This window comes from Phycodurus eques, chromosome 20 (assembly GCF_024500275.1).
Source record: "Phycodurus eques isolate BA_2022a chromosome 20, UOR_Pequ_1.1, whole genome shotgun sequence".
Lineage (NCBI taxonomy): Eukaryota > Metazoa > Chordata > Actinopteri > Syngnathiformes > Syngnathidae > Phycodurus > Phycodurus eques.
In genome coordinates, this window is record NC_084544.1 from 7,708,821 (window position 1) to 7,726,332 (window position 17,512).

General features: G+C 37.9%; 1 protein-coding gene across 4 annotated transcripts in view; it reads right to left on the bottom strand.

Moving 5' to 3' along the window:
* Positions 1 to 366: 366 nt before the first annotated feature.
* Positions 367 to 17,512, bottom strand: part of fam49al (family with sequence similarity 49 member A, like) — a 28,442-nt gene continuing 11,296 nt past the window's right edge. For 2 of the 4 annotated variants that reach the window (XM_061664298.1, XM_061664299.1), the window contains 10 exons: positions 13,717 to 13,796; positions 8,199 to 8,320; positions 7,994 to 8,099; positions 6,509 to 6,645; positions 6,237 to 6,314; positions 5,181 to 5,297; positions 4,633 to 4,712; positions 4,360 to 4,486; positions 3,571 to 3,641; positions 367 to 2,797 (listed from right to left, as the gene is read on the bottom strand). In XM_061664298.1, the coding sequence (XP_061520282.1) occupies positions 2,734 to 2,797; positions 3,571 to 3,641; positions 4,360 to 4,486; positions 4,633 to 4,712; positions 5,181 to 5,297; positions 6,237 to 6,314; positions 6,509 to 6,645; positions 7,994 to 8,099; positions 8,199 to 8,320; positions 13,717 to 13,786 (972 nt within the window). In that variant the 5' untranslated portion in view covers positions 13,787 to 13,796 and the 3' untranslated portion in view covers positions 367 to 2,733. Of the gene's footprint in view, positions 2,798 to 3,570; positions 3,642 to 4,359; positions 4,487 to 4,632; positions 4,713 to 5,180; positions 5,298 to 6,236; positions 6,315 to 6,508; positions 6,646 to 7,993; positions 8,100 to 8,198; positions 8,321 to 12,452; positions 12,533 to 13,716; positions 13,805 to 17,512 lie in introns of those variants that run through there. The other 2 variants (XM_061664296.1, XM_061664297.1) reach the window with 2 other exon arrangements.

Below are 17,512 nucleotides of genomic sequence, written 5' to 3' on the forward strand. Positions count from 1 at the left end.
AGAAGCATAATATATAAAATAGTAAAATACGTATTGACTAATATAAAAAAATAACAACACAATAATATAATAATAGAGGATATATCTATCAAAGGCAAGGTATATCGAACATTTTAAATGTATCAGTAAAAGGTTCATAAAGATAATATATTTTATACATTAAAAATAAGAAACTTATTAAAATGGCAAATAATATAGAGCATTATATCAATAAAATGTGAATGTATAATAAATGTGTTTTTACTACTACAATAGGTTGTAATAACAGTGCAGCAACGGGTGAATGTAATAAATGACAAGTTTATTGTTGCACAAAATGTACAAAATAACAAGCAAATGGTCAGCCCCGCGCCCCCCTCACCCGCCCAGACACACACACGCACGCACACACCTGCACGCATACACTTTTTTCGCCCTTCCCCTTCCAGTTGATTTGCTATGATGAGAGCTGATTTCCAGAACAAAAAGAAAAAGAAAAAATCCCTACGACTACAGCAAGTCTGATGGTCCAATTAGGCAGACGGATGGTCAATGTGAGAGAGACGACACAATTCACCCATTTCAGCATCACTGAACAATTAAAAATGAATAAAAACACCTTATTTACACACGTTCGCTCAGACCTCGTATAACATGCCATCTACTTTATACAGACGATGCTGGTGCGCATACCCCTGTATTGGAAAAAAAAAACTCAATAAAATTGAAGCTCAAATCAATGGAGACTAAAAGCCTATAGACATCCAACGTACATCACTGCTTGAAATTATTTTTTGAACTCTCATTTTTCCCCCCTCAATTTTAGCTTGAATGTGCCTCTTATTGGCTGACTTTAAGCTGAAATAAATGAAAACAAAAATCTCTTAACTGACAATGTCCTTTTTTCTTGCAGCCATCGATGCCTGATGTCACATTTGATGAAGCATGTCTGCCCTTCGAAACCGGTGAGCGTGAATAATTTAATGATAATGACTTAACCCTCCTGTTATGTTGTGGGTCAAACTGACCCATTTTAAGTTTTTGGGGGGTTAAAAGTCGTTTTCCCCATGTAAAACTGTGGAATTGTTTTAACATGAATTGGAATTTTAACCAGTTAGGATATACTGTGGCATGCCATAATTTGAACGGGGTTGTGGTGTTTTAATTTTCAGTTTTTCCCTTAAATGCATTATATCAAATATAAATATGTGTGTGTGAACAAAACAGAAACGTGAATATTATACGAATTTGAGTTCATTAGTTTTGTATAAAATCCTACTAAATTAAAACTGGAAAAAAAATACATCAAAACTATTTCATAATAGTTAATAATTATAATACCTAATAATTAAACTTGTCCTGGGCCAATTTTACTCAGGCATGTTTTTGACATCATGATCTGTGAGAGGTAATTGAGAAAATCTTGATCACAATGGTTACTAATTCAATAAATGGGGAGCGATAACAAATGTTTGAGTTTTGTTTGTTTGTTTGTTTCCAGCACGTTTGGATAATTTAACATGTCCTGGGTCAAATTGACCCAGGAACATTTTAGACATTATGACCTGTCAGAGGTCTATCATGAAACATTTGATTGAAATTGTTGGTACGTAGTGAAGTTCATATGATCTGTGAGCGGTTAATCAATAAGTTTTTAGTTTTAGGAGGGGAGTTAATAATGAAATAGAAGCAATGTTTATTGGGGTTTTTGGTTTCGTTTCTGACATTTCTGGATAATTCAACCTGTCCTTGGGTCAAATCGACCCAGGAACATTATTGACATGATAAACTGTGAAAGGTAAATGATTAAACGTTGATTAAAATTGTTGTAGTAGAGGTAATATTGAGATAGAAACTTGTTTATTTTTTGACACTTTTGGATAATTCAACAAGTTCAGTGTCAAACAAGATTTTTGCAGGGTTTCTGACACTTTTGAACCTTTACAAACGCCCCAGGTCAAATGATTGCCGTCCCTGAGAACCGAATGTAACAGGAGGGTTAATACAGCGGTTGATGCATGTCCTCCTCGCAACTTTTCCGAAAAGGCAGAGAGCGTTGCTAAAGGCTTTAAACGAAAACCAGCACGTTGAAGAAAGGTTGAACAATGCAAAGTGCTCAGCTGGATGACGAGTAAGCACAGTGATAGCTAAAAGCACATTAGCACCCATGGAGAGAGAGACTCAACTAAGTTGTTCAAGTAAAAGCCTGCAACATGAAGGAATGGATTGAAAAGAACGAATGATTATATCCTTCCACTGCTCTGATCGTCAACACTCCAAATGTTGTAAAGCAATTCTCCGGAGAGCGTCCATCACATTGCTCCACTGTGCGTTTATGACATCAGCCCAGTGAAAGAACAAAAAGATGGTGTGCAAAATTACTTGTCAAGACTACTGCAGGAATTAAGTGTCAGCTTAGCATCGATCCACGCCTAAATTGGCAATAAAAGCGTCCTCTCTTGTCGTTAGTTCTACTTATTTTTCATCTGCGGCTTCTTTTTTTGTTTGTTTTTGTTTTTTTTAAATATATCTTATTTTCTGGCTTTTGTATCATCTCTATTTTCTTACTTTACAAAACAAGAGACAGAATGGTGGACAGCTGAGAATAAATATAATTCTTTTTCCTCTTCGAGTTATTATTCTGGTCATCCGGAGTTATTTGTCGTAAACAAATGTGCCCGTTTGTTGGCGTTCTGCACTCCTTTTTTTTTCTTTTTTCTTTTTGAAGTGCACGCCCATCCCCGGCTCCCTCGCTCATTGCAGCAGCGCCCGGATCTGTTTGGAGGTGCTGTCGTCGTTTAGATGTCGTGTCGTATACCTGAGGAGCACACGAAGAAACGCACGATTAACAGGATTGAGTACGTTTTTGAAAAAAATGATGTTAGGACTTATTTGATCATGTTATTTTGCCCCTCATAGAGTCATTGTCTTTCAAAAGCCCATTAGGACACATTGTGGTCGTCTCCAACCATTCATTTAGTGTATCGTCTGGTGTGCCATCATTTTGAAGGGTTATGATGTTTTAGGTTTAGTGATTTGTGTATATTGCAAAAAGATATGAAGAAATGAAAATATGTAAATATTTTACTAATTAGAGTGAATTTTCTGGATAAAATTCAACAAAATAATAATTGTCAAACAATTGTACTAAATGTAGAAGTATATACAGTATACATGTATATAATACTACTACTACTAATAATAATAATAATAACAACAACAACAACAAAAGTACAGTGTATTTTCTGTAGCATATCGTACTAAATATAAAGATAGTAGACTTAAATCCTACTCAATAAAAAACAAATACGAGATAAATTCCTAGTAAATAATAAATCATCATAATATCCCACTTAACTCTAAAAAATCTATATAAATTTGACTAAATTCTAAAATATTCTTATGATTTTAATACTGAATCCTGCTATATCCTTCAGAGATGCTTGTTTGATTAATTAAAAATGTTGTTTCATCTTATCATCCATTAAGATATGGTGAGCGATAAACTCACAGGGATGAACACTGCTGGCTCCTTTACCAGTATCACACACAGACACACACACACACACACACGGACGGACGGACGCACACCTCAGCGCATTGAGAAGTCCCTCCACACTGTTGGACGGTTGCTCTTTCAGTACCTTGATGCAGCCCTTCATCTGTGCGGGCACAAGGACAACACAGGCACTTAGAAAAGGTCAGCAATAATTCTTCCGATCCGCCACACTGCCAAGCAGCAGCCCAAACAATGACACAGCAAACGCTCGGCCCCGCCAGCACTTTGAGAAGCGTTCGGGGGTTGAAAAGCAACTCATTCAATTGTTGTGTCAAAACTTCAATGATTTGGAACAGATTTACGTTAAAAAAAATATTATTTTTAATGAAATACTAGTGAGGATAAGCGGTATGGAAAAGGAATGAATGAATACTCTTACGGGAAACAGGTTGACATAAAATTTTTATCTTGAATAGAGTATTAGAAAATAAACATTTCTGTAGTCACTGCTTCCTTGCTCAGGCCAAAGCAACACAAGTATTGTTATGTCGCCATCTTGGTGCCAAGGAACTAGATTGAAGTGAGTTGAGGAGCTTCATTTAGGCAAACATGTTGCTTTGCTCCCTTGTGGCTTCTGTAGGCAATTAGTTTCAGTGTTCCGCTATTCTCCGCAGTATTTTAAAACATGTTTTTAAGTAAAACATTTTTTTCCCATTTTATATTTTAACATTACTCAATATTGTTTTGGAGTTGATTACAAATATATGATGCACTTCAGTCAAGAATACAACCTTCTATTGTTTACCATTTTGCCTTCTATTATAATGAATTCTGTGTTCAGTAATTGAGTGTTATGTTAAAAAAGTAAATAAAACACCCACATCGATTTTGGAGGTCTTGGCGAACGCCCCGACGGGGTGGACGTGGTCGTAGAGGATGATGACGCCCACCATGACCCTCATGCAAAACAACATGGTGTCCGTGTTGGTGAACCGGCAGCGGTACTCCCTGAAAGACGCACACCATTAGTCCATTGCAGATAGGAGGACCAAAACCACCAAGGATATCAAATAAATGCTCAAACGGCTTGCTGTGTCTTAGAAGGCTTTTGTGTCCTAATAGGAACGACTTGAGGTACAGAAAAAAGTACTCACGGGGTCTCAAGCATGACACGACACACACAGGCCATGGTACTCAGACAGTCTGTGGTGTCCTCGATGGGTAAGGTCTTGTTCTGGAGAACACAAAGGTCACCATGGAGACTTGACACATTTATTTATTTAACGATTGTTAACAAAACCAACGACAACAAATGTTTCCAATTCTCAACACAAAGTGAAGACAAAGAGCAGAAACTCAAATCAAGCAATTTTACTGGATTATTTTACAAGTTACTAAAATACTAAAACATACACTCTCTGGCTACATGTTGGCTAATATTAGCAAACTAAACTCAAAGTGAACATAGACATTCAGAGGTAGTTATTGTTTGGATAATCAATGTAATACACACTCAGACAACAAAATACATTTGCTCGCTCTGGGTGCGTTTGTCCGAGTTTTGTCAGTTTTTATTTTGATCAGAAACATGACCCAAAAAAAATGTTTATTTGTTTTTGGCTACAAATGTAAAAAGACGCACACAATTTGGAGTTTGTTCCCCCCCACTGGATATTCGCTTTGATGAGAAATCATTGGGTACCTCTGAGACGAACTTGGTGGTGGCGTTGCTCAGGGTCTTCAGCATGGGCGTGGCCTCGGCGTAGAAAAGCGACATCCGGTTGGCCATCTCGTTGTTGACCTCATTTTCCGCTTCCAGCTGCGACACATTTGCCATCGTATAAAAGGGTTAGCGGCGATTACAGACATTTACATATTTGATAAAATATGAACAAAATAGAATTATGTCAAAGTTCTACTACTTACAGTTCATTTGCTATATAGTCCTATTAAATAAAAGGAAAATTTAAATAATTCAATCATTTTACTAAATTCTAAATAAACACAATAATAACAAAATCCTGCAAAATTCCAACTTTTTGAATTTAATGAATTTCAGATACAACAATAATAATAATTAATAATGCTACATTATTTTGTTAGAATGTTTTTAAACTAAGTTTGAAATGAATAAACGCAAAACATAATAACCTAATTAAAAAAATTAAAACCAATTAATAATCCTGAGTTACAAATAAATACAATTCATATTAACAATATTCCCACAAAATAAAAAAATATTTAAAATCCTACTAAATTTAAAAAAAAGTTTAATAATAACAATTAATAATCATACTAAAATCTAATAATATAGATTAAAACAAATGTATAATCCTATTAAATGTTAATTAAAATGAAGAATAATAACCCATATCTCTAATTGTTCAGAATTATTTTAAAAACGTATTTGGGAAAGAATTTGTTTTTTTATTACAGTGGCAAACTTAATTTTACATACGTACATCATTTTTATCTTTAAACAAAAACCCATTTTGTTGGAGAAAACAAAACCTTTTTGGGCTGCAACTATATTTTCACATTTAAATTCCATTTTGTAACTACAGTATATTAGCACACAAGATATGTACTAAGATGTATTCCATTTTACATTGACTGTTTTGGCAGTGTTGCATTGTTATTTTGCAAACTTTTGAAAACTGAGAGATATTGTATTTTTCTTACTAGCTTTCGCCACATGAGTGAACCAAAATATTAGGGACATCTCCGTATGTTAAAGTGCGCTTTACAAGGCCGTTACCTGCTGGTTGTTCAGCCTGTTCCTACTAATGGTCCTCCTGTAGTAGCTGAAGTCGTTCTGAATGGCTGGATTTGTCATCTGGATACAGACAGACAACAAATGTTTGTTCCAGAATGTTAAATGATGATCGTTTGTTGGTTTAGTGCTTTTGGGGCTTTTCATAGCTGTTCCTCAGTGAGGCTTATTTGTTATTAAAATTGCATGGCAGGCCCACAGGCCGTAGTATGCCCAACCCCTGTACTAGCCTAAGACAAAAAGTTGACATTTCTCACCTTGAGTTCATCAAAGCTGAGCGTAAAATGCAGAATCTCTGCAAACTGCTTGGCCAGGGCCTGCTCTCTTTCCAGGTGCTGCATGGGGGCGTAGGGCGGGCTCGTCAGCGCCTCCAGCAGGCTGCGCAGGGCGTTCTCTGCAAAAAAAAAAAAAAAAAAAGAACATGTAAATAATGTTCAGAAATGGAGCTGTAAGGATGCAGTAAACACGTTAATGTCCATCTGTGCAGGTGGGTGTAATACATTCTAATCTTGGTATGAAGTGTGTGTTTCAGACTTTGTGTCAGAATTGCACTTAATATTTGGGTGGGTAGCTTGGCTAGTTGACACAGTAGCGCAACCAAATAGGTAGGTAGGCCTAAGTGATAGTCGGTATGAAGCTAGTTAGTTGAAAAGATGGAGGTAACCAGATTTCTAACTAGCTAGCTGGGTAGATAGGCATGTTGCATTGCCTACCTATGTAGGGTGGTAAGTAGGCAGTTTGCTAGTTAGCTGGCTAGGTGATAGGATGGTAGGTGGGTGCTAACTACCTGGATAGCTCAGGAGGTAGATACAGTATAGCTCAGTAGCTGGCGCCAGGTGTTAGATAAAGTAAGTAGCTAGCTAGGTAGCGAGATGTTTGGGGCCTTGAATCTTAGGTGTACTTAATGGTCCGTCGCTCGCTTGTAACGAAATAAGGTCCTACTCGCTTATCAGTGACCGTGTGTGTCTCTGAAATCCAGCACCATTGAACCTTTGTAATGGGCTTGCTGCCTCAAAGGTCCTGAGAGGCTGTCTGTGTGGCTCATACAGAGAGAAAGAATCAAAGGGTCCCACCCGGTCCCCTCCATTAAAAATGTATAGGGGCCTTCTATAAATACAGGGTGAAGTGTTTCATCTAAAGGGCCCTCTCCCTCCTCCGACGTCCCTCGGCCATGATCGCTGAGAGACGCGCTACCTTCTTGTTTGCTGGAGCGTCACTCAAGAAGAAAAGGTTTGGGTAGGTAGGTTCTATCGATCCTTGATGAAATAAGGTCCAGCTAATTAGGTAAGGAGGTAGGTAACTAGGTTGGTAGGTACGTTGGTTGGTTGGTTGGTTGGTAGCCAGGCAGGTAGTATCTTACTAGCAAGGCGATAGGTAGATGGCGAGAGTAGACTAATTTGTCCCATGAGGGAAACCAACCATACGGAATCATGCATGGAAACATTAGCGCCAACACATTAGCATGAATTATTGGTGAGTGTTCGGGCGATACAATGGAAACAGGATGTTCACTGTTCACCGTGTTATTAGTAGGCAGAGCAGAGGAGGCAGGTGGGCAGGCTAACTCCTTCCCTCTGCTCTCTCACTGACACTGTTACTGTAGCAACTGAGAGTGTGTCTGTGTGTGAATGTGTCTTAGTGTGTGTGAGCATGCGTGTGTGTGTCACATTAAATGCATTTTCCTTACGTGAGCCCTTGCCTTTTTTGAATGCACGTCGACAACTAATTTCTTTTTCGCTTACCCAGGCGCAGTGAGAACTCGTAGAAGCGCTTCAGCTTGGCCACCAGGGGGCAGACTGCGTTCCAGGCCTTCTCCTGCAGAGCCAGGTCACCTGGGTTCTGAATGGCCTACAGGTGGATGTCAGGTACGTGTTATACGTCCACGCATTATCGTTTACAGTGTTATATACCAACACTGAGCCTTATTTGTCGTCCGTCGGCACTTACTTCTCGTATCTCCTGCCCGGCCCCGTTATAGGACTGCAGCTCGGCCAGAATCCCGTGGGCCTCCTCCAGTACGGCGCTGACCTGGTTCCACACGGCTGTCTCGGCCTCGGTGGGCTGGGCGTCTGAGACGAGATGAAGGAAAGGAGGACGGGGAGGAAGCGAAAAAAAAAAAAAAAAGATTTGTGTGAATAGAAAAAGATGAAAGGGTGATATCCCCTAAAGAGCAAGATAAAAGCCTTATTTGTCAAGACTTCACAGCATTCATACATACGGTATATCAAAACACACATAATTAGTATTTTACCCTGACAAGTGCATTAAAAATCCAATTATCATGCTCAGTCATTCTAATGTGAGAGGGAAATATTTCCTTTCTGTAACCAATGCAAGATGCATTGAGATGAATGGAAACAATTCACTAGTTATTGTGGAAGTCCACTTTGAATGCTTAAAACCGTACAAATTACATTTGTGGGACTAAATCTGTCCTTTTTTTCGAATGTTTTATGAATCAGTTAGATGTGAAATAGTTTCTTCTTGCACTTGTATTTAAAAAAACAAAAAAAGTTAACCGTCAGATCATATTTTTATGACAATAAGAGAGATAAGTGTAATTTTTATTTTCTTTTTATTATTTATTTGATGTATTGTTTTACTATGCGAGTATATATACAATTTATATTGTAAATGTATGTATTTATTCAGTCATGTATTATGTATTATTTATATATTTTTCAATCCATCCATCCATCCATTTTCTGAGCCGCTTCTCCTCACTAGGGTCGCGGGCGTGCTGGAGCCTATCCCAGCTGTCATCGGGCAGGAGGCGGGGTACACCCTGAACTGGTTGCCAGCCAATCGCAGGGCACATACAAACAGACAACCATTCGCACTCACAGTCACACCTACGGGCAATCTAGAGTCTCCAATTTATGCATGTTTTTTGGGATGTGGGAGGAAACCGGAGTGCCCGGAGAAAACCCACGCAGGCACGGGGAGAACATGCAAACTCCACACAGTCGGGGCCAGGGATTGACCCGGGTCCTCAGAACTGTGAGGCTGACTCTCTAACCAGTCGTCCACCGTGCCGCATATTTTTCAATATACATTTAAAATCTATATTTATATACCCGTTATACAGAATATATATTGTTTTATTGTGCAAGATGAATAGTGTAGTTTCTATTTTGATTTTATTTCATTTTAGGTATTTATTTCTGTATTTCCGACAGAAAATACCTTTTATTATGTATTTTATTAGTTTATTTTATTTTTAAAATATACTTATGTATGATGATAAATATTGTAAATAAAAAATATTTGTTATAGATATTTGTCAGCTTAATTTGCAAGAATAAAAGTGTAGTTTCTATTTTAATAAGTTTTCGTGTATTTAAAAAATTCATTGTGTTATGAATAGTTCTTACGTCATTATTTATAAATATTTTTTTGTATTTTCTTTAAAACAATTAAATATAATTATTTTTAATTAGGTTTCTATATTTACTTTTTAAAATATGTTTTAGTTCTCTGTTAATTTTTGAGAGATGTTTTATGTGCAAAAAAATATGATATGTGTTCCTTTTAAACTAATAGGTTTTTGATTTCCAATTACATCAGTCGGGGTGTATTTTGAGTTATTCTGTGATTCCCAGTTGTAGTAGTAGTAGCAGCCCCTCCTCCGGTACCCGTTTTAGAGTCCGTGTCTGGCAGCAATTTATTAGGTGTCATGTTTGTCATATATGCCAACTTGTTTTGCCTTACTCCTGCAAAACAAGAATTATGATGCCCTTAACGGTAAAGTTGCTATGCCCCGCTCGACTGCACTGGGTGTTATCTTAGCACATCCATCCTTTTCCTCTTGGTTTTAGTTCAGGTGAAGATAATGTTTATTTCACGTGAGCAGCACTCAAGCTGTTAACATCAGCTTTGTTCTCGCCGTGTTCCCATGTGGCCCGCTGCGTGCACACAGTGGTGTGTGGGAGGGGGTAAACATTTAAGGGAAACACATATAACAATGGATGAGGCCTCTTGAGTCATCCTGCTGTTTGTTTTCGCGCTTTCCCTCTGCTATCTGTGTCGCATGTGACTCAGGTAAAAATGAGGGTAGCCCATTTTCTTTCTTGCACCCTGCAGCTTTCCCCTCCCTGCTGAGGAATCCTAATATATGCTAATATACACAACAGCGTCACTGTTTTAACTGACTCATGAATGTGATGCCACTATTTTGTCGGGGTCTAATGGTGCGCCTAAAAAATGTGGTTCAGTATGTACCTTGGAATTGGTTCAGTTCACTTTGGGTAAAGGACACTACTCACAAAATGTTAGGGGCTTTGGCTGAAATATCAGGATGAACCTAAAATGCACCATAGCCTTTACAGGTTAAGTTCTCTAAACTTTTTAATATACATGTCCACCTATTTCATTACTTTTTGCACAACTTTCTGTTCTCCAGCAAGGAGCGGAATGGAAAAATTCACAACAGTTGTTTGAGCCATACATTTCCTGGTTCAGATAGAATTGGTATTTAAACAGCTTCACCATTCTGTTTACATTTTGATATCATGAGACCAAGGAGACGCCGGATATTGGATCAAACAGGATGTTCTCAGAGGGAAGGGGCCACTGAGCTTCGCGTTACAACGGAGATACAGAGGTACTGGAAGAGTCACCGAAAGGCAAAGAAGGTGACTTTCTTGGGACTTTAAAAAAGAAACCTGTGGCGATAATTGGAAATTCACTGTAATGTTTGATCCTTTGGGTATTTTGATAAATTATTTCTATTATATACAGTAGTACAATAATACAGTCGTACCTCGACTTACGAGTGACCGGACTTTTTAGTTTTTAAAGATATGAGCCGTCGTTCAACCAAATTTTTGTTTTGAGTTGTGAGCAAATAAATAAAATAAAAAATTGCGCTAGATGGTGCCAGTTAACTACCCAATAAGCAGCACTTTGGCTGATATTGAAAAAATGATAAAAAGAAGTGTCAATTGTTTATTGCCACTCCCAGTTGAAGTTAGCTGTAAAATTAATAACATTAGCATTAACATTAACATAAAACAAAGACCATTACACTTTGTGTACTGTATGTTAAACAAACCACATAACTGGCTTACTAATGTCTGCTAGCTTAATGCTAACGCACAATGCAATACGTCATAGATGGGCTAACAAAACTTGCATAAATTTTGCGGCGTTATAACCCTTTAAGTTATGAATACTTGAACACAAACAGTGCAGCAACACATGCAGACAGACAATATAACAATACTCAGAAGCACGAATTCTTTATCCTTTGTGAAAAACATCTAATATTACTGCATCTTACTGCGTTGATGTGGCCGTCTTCTTTGTGTATGGACGGATTATATAAAACACTGCCTCCTGGTGGCCATGGCGTGCACACCAGAAAGAGCCAGTTAATGTACCGGTATTAAAAGCATCAATTCATGATGTTTTATTTCTGTACATTATACTTAATTATGTTATTCTCGTATAATTTTATAAAGCGCTTACTTTTCTTGTTAGTGTTTTATGGGGGCTGCAACGGTATTTGTATTCATTTCATCAGGGAAAGATAATAAGAGGTACGAGCATGGTCATGGAAAGAATTAAACTCGTAAATCAAGGCACCACTGTATTCAGCTTAGAGAAAAAGTAAACATTTTAAAAACTTAGCAGAACCTCATTGAACATTTTGACTCCATTTTGAAATGACTGATAACAAGGACATTGTTTTGCGGATGTAGAGTTGAAAAGGCAACCCATCAAGGAAAAATGGGAAAAGGGAGGACAGAGGTGGTTTCATTTGCCCGCATCTTTGTTATTTTCTGTCATTCCGCTCACACACATTAATTAGCACAACACATATACACAGATTAGACACACACACACAGATGAGGAGGTGGGAGGATGCTGACGGACTCTTTTATGCTAAGCCAACGGCATCCCTGAGCAAGACAAACCCACACAGGACTGGCATTCGCTGCTCTTGTGTAACCTCATTGTTGTCTTGCCATTACGCTATTGTGCATCTGCCAACTTTTGTGACGTTTAGAACGAGAAAAAAATTCAAATACTGAAAGATTCGCAAATGCCAATCCTCGGTGGGAAAGAAAGAAGTGGTTTGAAGGCATAGATGGTCAGCTCATTTGGATGCATGATGTGGGGGAAAATTAAGAAAAAGCCGACAGAGAGTAAAAAGCGATCCAAATAAAAAAAAAAAACATAAGAAGCGGATGGTCTCACGTTCAAAGTCAAGGAAAACTATTGGGCCATGCTCAAGTTCGGCGCAAGCCAGCACTTTCAGGAGGTTTCCCATGAGCCCCCTGGAACAGAAAGAGGGGAGACATCGGTGGGTGATGAGGGGATGGGTGTCGGGGTGGTGTGCGCGCTTGTGTGTTTGTGTGTATGTGTGTGTGTGTGTGTGTGTACATACTGTATATATATGTGTGCGTGCGTGTATGTGTGTGTGTGTGTGTGGGAGCGGGATGAGTGAGCTGTTGGGATGGCATGGTGGGCGCATGGCAACATAGACACAGAACTTCTTTAATCCCACTCACATTTGAGTTATAGCTTGCTATCATACAGAGTAAAAGGTAGAAATAATTGTTTGTAATAAAAACGTATATAAATTTGCACACTTATGTACTGTATTAATTGATAGCCTCGGTTTTTGTTTTGGTCCATAATTCATTTATTTACCCACTTGATTTTTGGGGATTACAGCTTTAGCATCTTTAGCTGCATTGAAAATTTTAGAGGTAATTATTAGTTGTATTGATGTGCTTGTAGTTTGAAGTGCATCATCAATGATTTTGGTTAACTCATTAGGGAAGGGCGAGTACTGATACCAAGTAACGGCCTTATTTGAAAGTCATGTTTGTCTCTTTGTGCATGGGTCGGTCAATATGTCTAACTCTTTAGCCTTAAAAATGTAAAACAATATATATAACAGCACATATTAAAGTAAGAAAAGAATAAAAGTTTTTTTATGTTTTAACAGTTGAATGGGTAAATCACCCACTGAATGTTTACCCATGAGAAACATCATTATTGTAATATCGTCAAAAAAACAGATTTATTGAAAGATTATTATTTGTATTTTTTTTACCCATTTTTTGTTTTATTTTGTTTTTTTACTTTAGAAATATGTTTTCCTTTATTTTTTTAAACTTCAGAAGGGGTTGATTTGACCCGCACTGTAAGAGTAATGAAAACTGTCAAAAGTCAAAATCAAAATGTGTTATACGGTTCTTGTTGTGGGGCTCATCAGATTGAGCGGGTGTACCTAATATTGCGAGAGTGGGACTAGAGAGGGTCTTATAACAACAAACAACACCCACAACGACACTCCATCACACCATCAGCAACCCGGTAAAGTGCCTCCACCCTGCAGCCTCCCACAGTGCACCTCTACTCCACATAAACACACACACCACACACACATACAGTTTAAACACACCCACGTGCACTCGCATCCCAAGCATGCGCGCACACACCTCTTACTTACTTTCAAAGTCCAGGAAAAAATGAGGACAGTTCTCTAAATCCTTGCCAAGGACCTTAATGAGGTTCCCCATGGCTGGTGACCTGGACGGGAGGAAACAGCAAACAAAAACAAAAAATGCACACAATGCGCAAAAACCCGCTAGAAAATACAAAAATCACATTCTTATTTTCCAATCGTCTGTCTCTGGAAAAGGCCATAAATGATGTTGAGTTTGTGCCTAATAGTCCTATTTGATTAGGGGGTGGGGGGTCTGAATCCAGCAGTGAATCATTTAGCTCGCTCGCTGGGAGCTTTTAATCCGTTTACATGACTATAGTAACCTAATAACAGTCTTCTATGCACACTCTTGTCTCCCCCTCTAATGCTCCTCACTGTACATCAGTCTATAGATATTTCATAACAAGCACTGTACACTTAATACCCTGCGGTGATGTGCTAATGCTTTGTAACAAGCCAATAATATCAAGGCGTTGTTAGGCGTAATGGACCAGCAGACTGGGACACAAAATTAGGTACAAATGCACAATGGAATGAGACCGCATACAAGAAATGTGTCACAAATGTTCCCAGTATGAAGTTAGTAATACTCAGGTTATATGGTTAAATTAGCCATTGGTGGCTTTGAGCGAGCGCCATTCATTTGCAGTTTGGACATGGACAGTCTCAGTCTTCAGAAGTCTTTGATAACACCACAAGAAAACACTAGATACGATGTTGCTCATCTCTTTACTAAAGAGGTTGGAGAAGTTGCTGAAGTGGCAACACCCTAGCTCTTCCAAATCTAATGAGATGCAATACAAAACCTATATCACAAATTCTCCATTTACAAAGATAGTATTTAACTTAACTCAACTTTAGTAACTCAACTTTATTTTAGAGCACAAACGTCAACAAAGTTATATACCCTAAATAAAAATCTAACATAAAGGTTTTAAAAAAAACAACAACAATAAATTCAAAAACAATAAAAGCAAATAAAACACTAAAGCAAGAGCAGAGTCTCATGCTGAGCCGAAAGTCAAGCAATAAAAATGGGTTTCAAGGTGAGTTTTAAAAACTGTCCAACAGTGGCAGCAAATACAAAGAAAAAAAACAGGGCCCTAAAATTGAACCCTATGGAACCCCATAAGACAATGGAGGAGAGTGGGACTCAGAAATAATAATGTAATATAATAAAGTAAAAAACAAAAAGGACCTATTATGGAAAATTTACTTTTTGTTGGTATGGTATACAAATACTTGAGTCTATTGGAGTCCCTGCCCACCCGTCAAGTATGACATTAAACATCCGAGTAAAAAAGTTAAATTAGCTAGTGGTGGCTTCGCATAGGCGACATTTATTTGCAGTCAGGATTTGGAGTGAGTCTCTGAGTCTCCAGAAGTCCTATTACGCCACAAAAGTCATTATATTTGTTCAACTATTAACAAAAATTAAGCATTATCACCTTCGCAAAGGCAGCTCTTGAATTAAATATCATATTTGTGTGTGCCAGTGTACCATGGAAGAGACAATAAAGCATTACACATCAGCTATCACGCTCTGATGCAAACTGTAGTATGGACCCGGTGAGGAAATGAAACCGTCTGGTTCAGTTAAAAGAAAAAAGGAAAAAAGAACCAGAGATGCAAGTTGCTCTGACACTGACATTTAAGTCTAACTGTTGATTCACTGTTTTTTTAGTGAGTTGCATTGCACCAGGAAAAGGGATGGGCATTAGACTACATTTCCTTGATTGACAAAACTAAACAATAAGCAATACATTTTCTCAATATTATTCCTAATAGGATGGAAGAACCTACAGTATCTCTTAATGGTCTCCTGTTTCCATACCAACAGTTGTGCCATATAGTGGTTGGGGCTCAATTTCTTGTAGCTGATGTCATGTTTTTGCTTCTTTACACCGCAAACTTGTTGAGAATGGATCAACAGTAGTGCCTCCATTTTACCTCACTTGCATGTAGATATGATCAATTCCACACAATCTGCAGTGGTTCTCAAATGTTTGAAAATTAACACTGCACTTAAATGTAGTCATGAAAAAAAACTATACTTGAAAGATGATTCAATTAAAACGTAACGCACATACAGTGAAAGTTAAATCAGTTGTACCTAAATAAATGTTTGAAAACAAGCAATTCTAAAAGAAAAAATAAATAAATACGTGCAAATGTATTGTACTTAAGGTAAAGACAACTCAATTGTACTTAAAATGTAATTTACTGTACTTAAAATAAAGTTTAAGCCACTGTAACATTATGCACAGTTTGATTTAATTCAGTGATTCTTTCGCATACCAATAGAGGGAGCCCAGTTCAACACTTTTAGAATCACTGATGTAATGACTCGATTATTATGCCCATTCCTAGAAGGTGTACCTAATGGTTTGGCAATTGTATGTAACCTGCATCGTGAACATGCGGCAGAACAAAAATCCAGCCTCGTATGAACGATTACGAGACACCACAGCAGGGGCAGAGGCAGTTTACAATGCAGCACTTGGTGGACGATGAAGACGAGCAAGAGGAAAGAGTTGAGTTACACGGTCAGTTGCTGACACCGACTGCAGCGCTTTCATATCATTTCACATTGAAGTTCCGGCCTGCCTCGCGTGTTGTGCGTCCGCTTCTGTTGGACCGTGTTAGCGGGACGAGCTGAGCTGTACGAGCTGAATCACTCTTGCTTCACTTTCAATGAACTCTAAGGTAGTCACTGTGGTGGTCTTTTTGTGACTGACCGCCTACTTTGACCTCATGAATACATGAATAATCTATTTTTTTTACCCAACCTCACGAGATGATGGCATAGACCAGGTTCTTTTTGTATTGTCGCAAGGATAAATTTCTGGTCAGTTCGTGATGTACACCTGAACAGTCTAAAGAGATAATACTACTCAGATTGAACGTTTTAAGTTACTAATGTGTGTATTAATGCCTGCTTAATGTATATATTAAAGTCCTATTATAATGTAACTAAGAAGCCACATTTGGGTTACAGCATTCATATTGGATTGATAAGGGGTTATAGATGGAGGGATGGATGGATTATGTGTAAATGATGATAGAGGATGGCTAAAAAATGACAAATGATGGGTAAAAAAAGACGGATGATGGGTAAACGATGAAGTGTGATGGGTAAAGGATGAAGTATGGTGGGTAAAAGACAATGGGGAAAGGGTGATGGGTAATCGCTACAGGATGAAGTATGACTGGTAAAAGATAATGGATTATGGGTAAAGGATGAACTCTGATGGGTAAAATATAGATCAAAGATGTAGCGTGATGGTAAACAACGAAATATGACCGGGAAACAATAATGAATGATGGACAAAGGATGGAGTAAGATGGGTAAAAGATGCCGCTTTGTCACCTAAGTATGATGGTAAAGGACGATGATGATTGTTAAATAATATAGTATGATGGTAAAATTTAATTGATGATGGAAGGATGAAGTACTGTGGTAAAAAAAAAGGGTAAATAATAAAGTATGATGATAAAAGACAGTGAATAATGGGTAGAAAAATGAAGTAAGATTGGGTATAATATGAAGGGTAAACTGAAGTATGACGGGTAAAGGATGATGGCTGATGGGTAAAGAATGAAGTATAATGGGTAAAAGATGAAGTATGATGGTCAAAGATGACCAAAATATGTATTTCCGTGGTAGTAGTATCATACTCAAACCTCATTTAGCTTTATGAGAGGGTCAGAATATTTTTTAGACTTCTCTCGGTATGATGCAATGCACCACTACAAACCACACACACAATATTATACATAATAAATGACTACCTCTCTG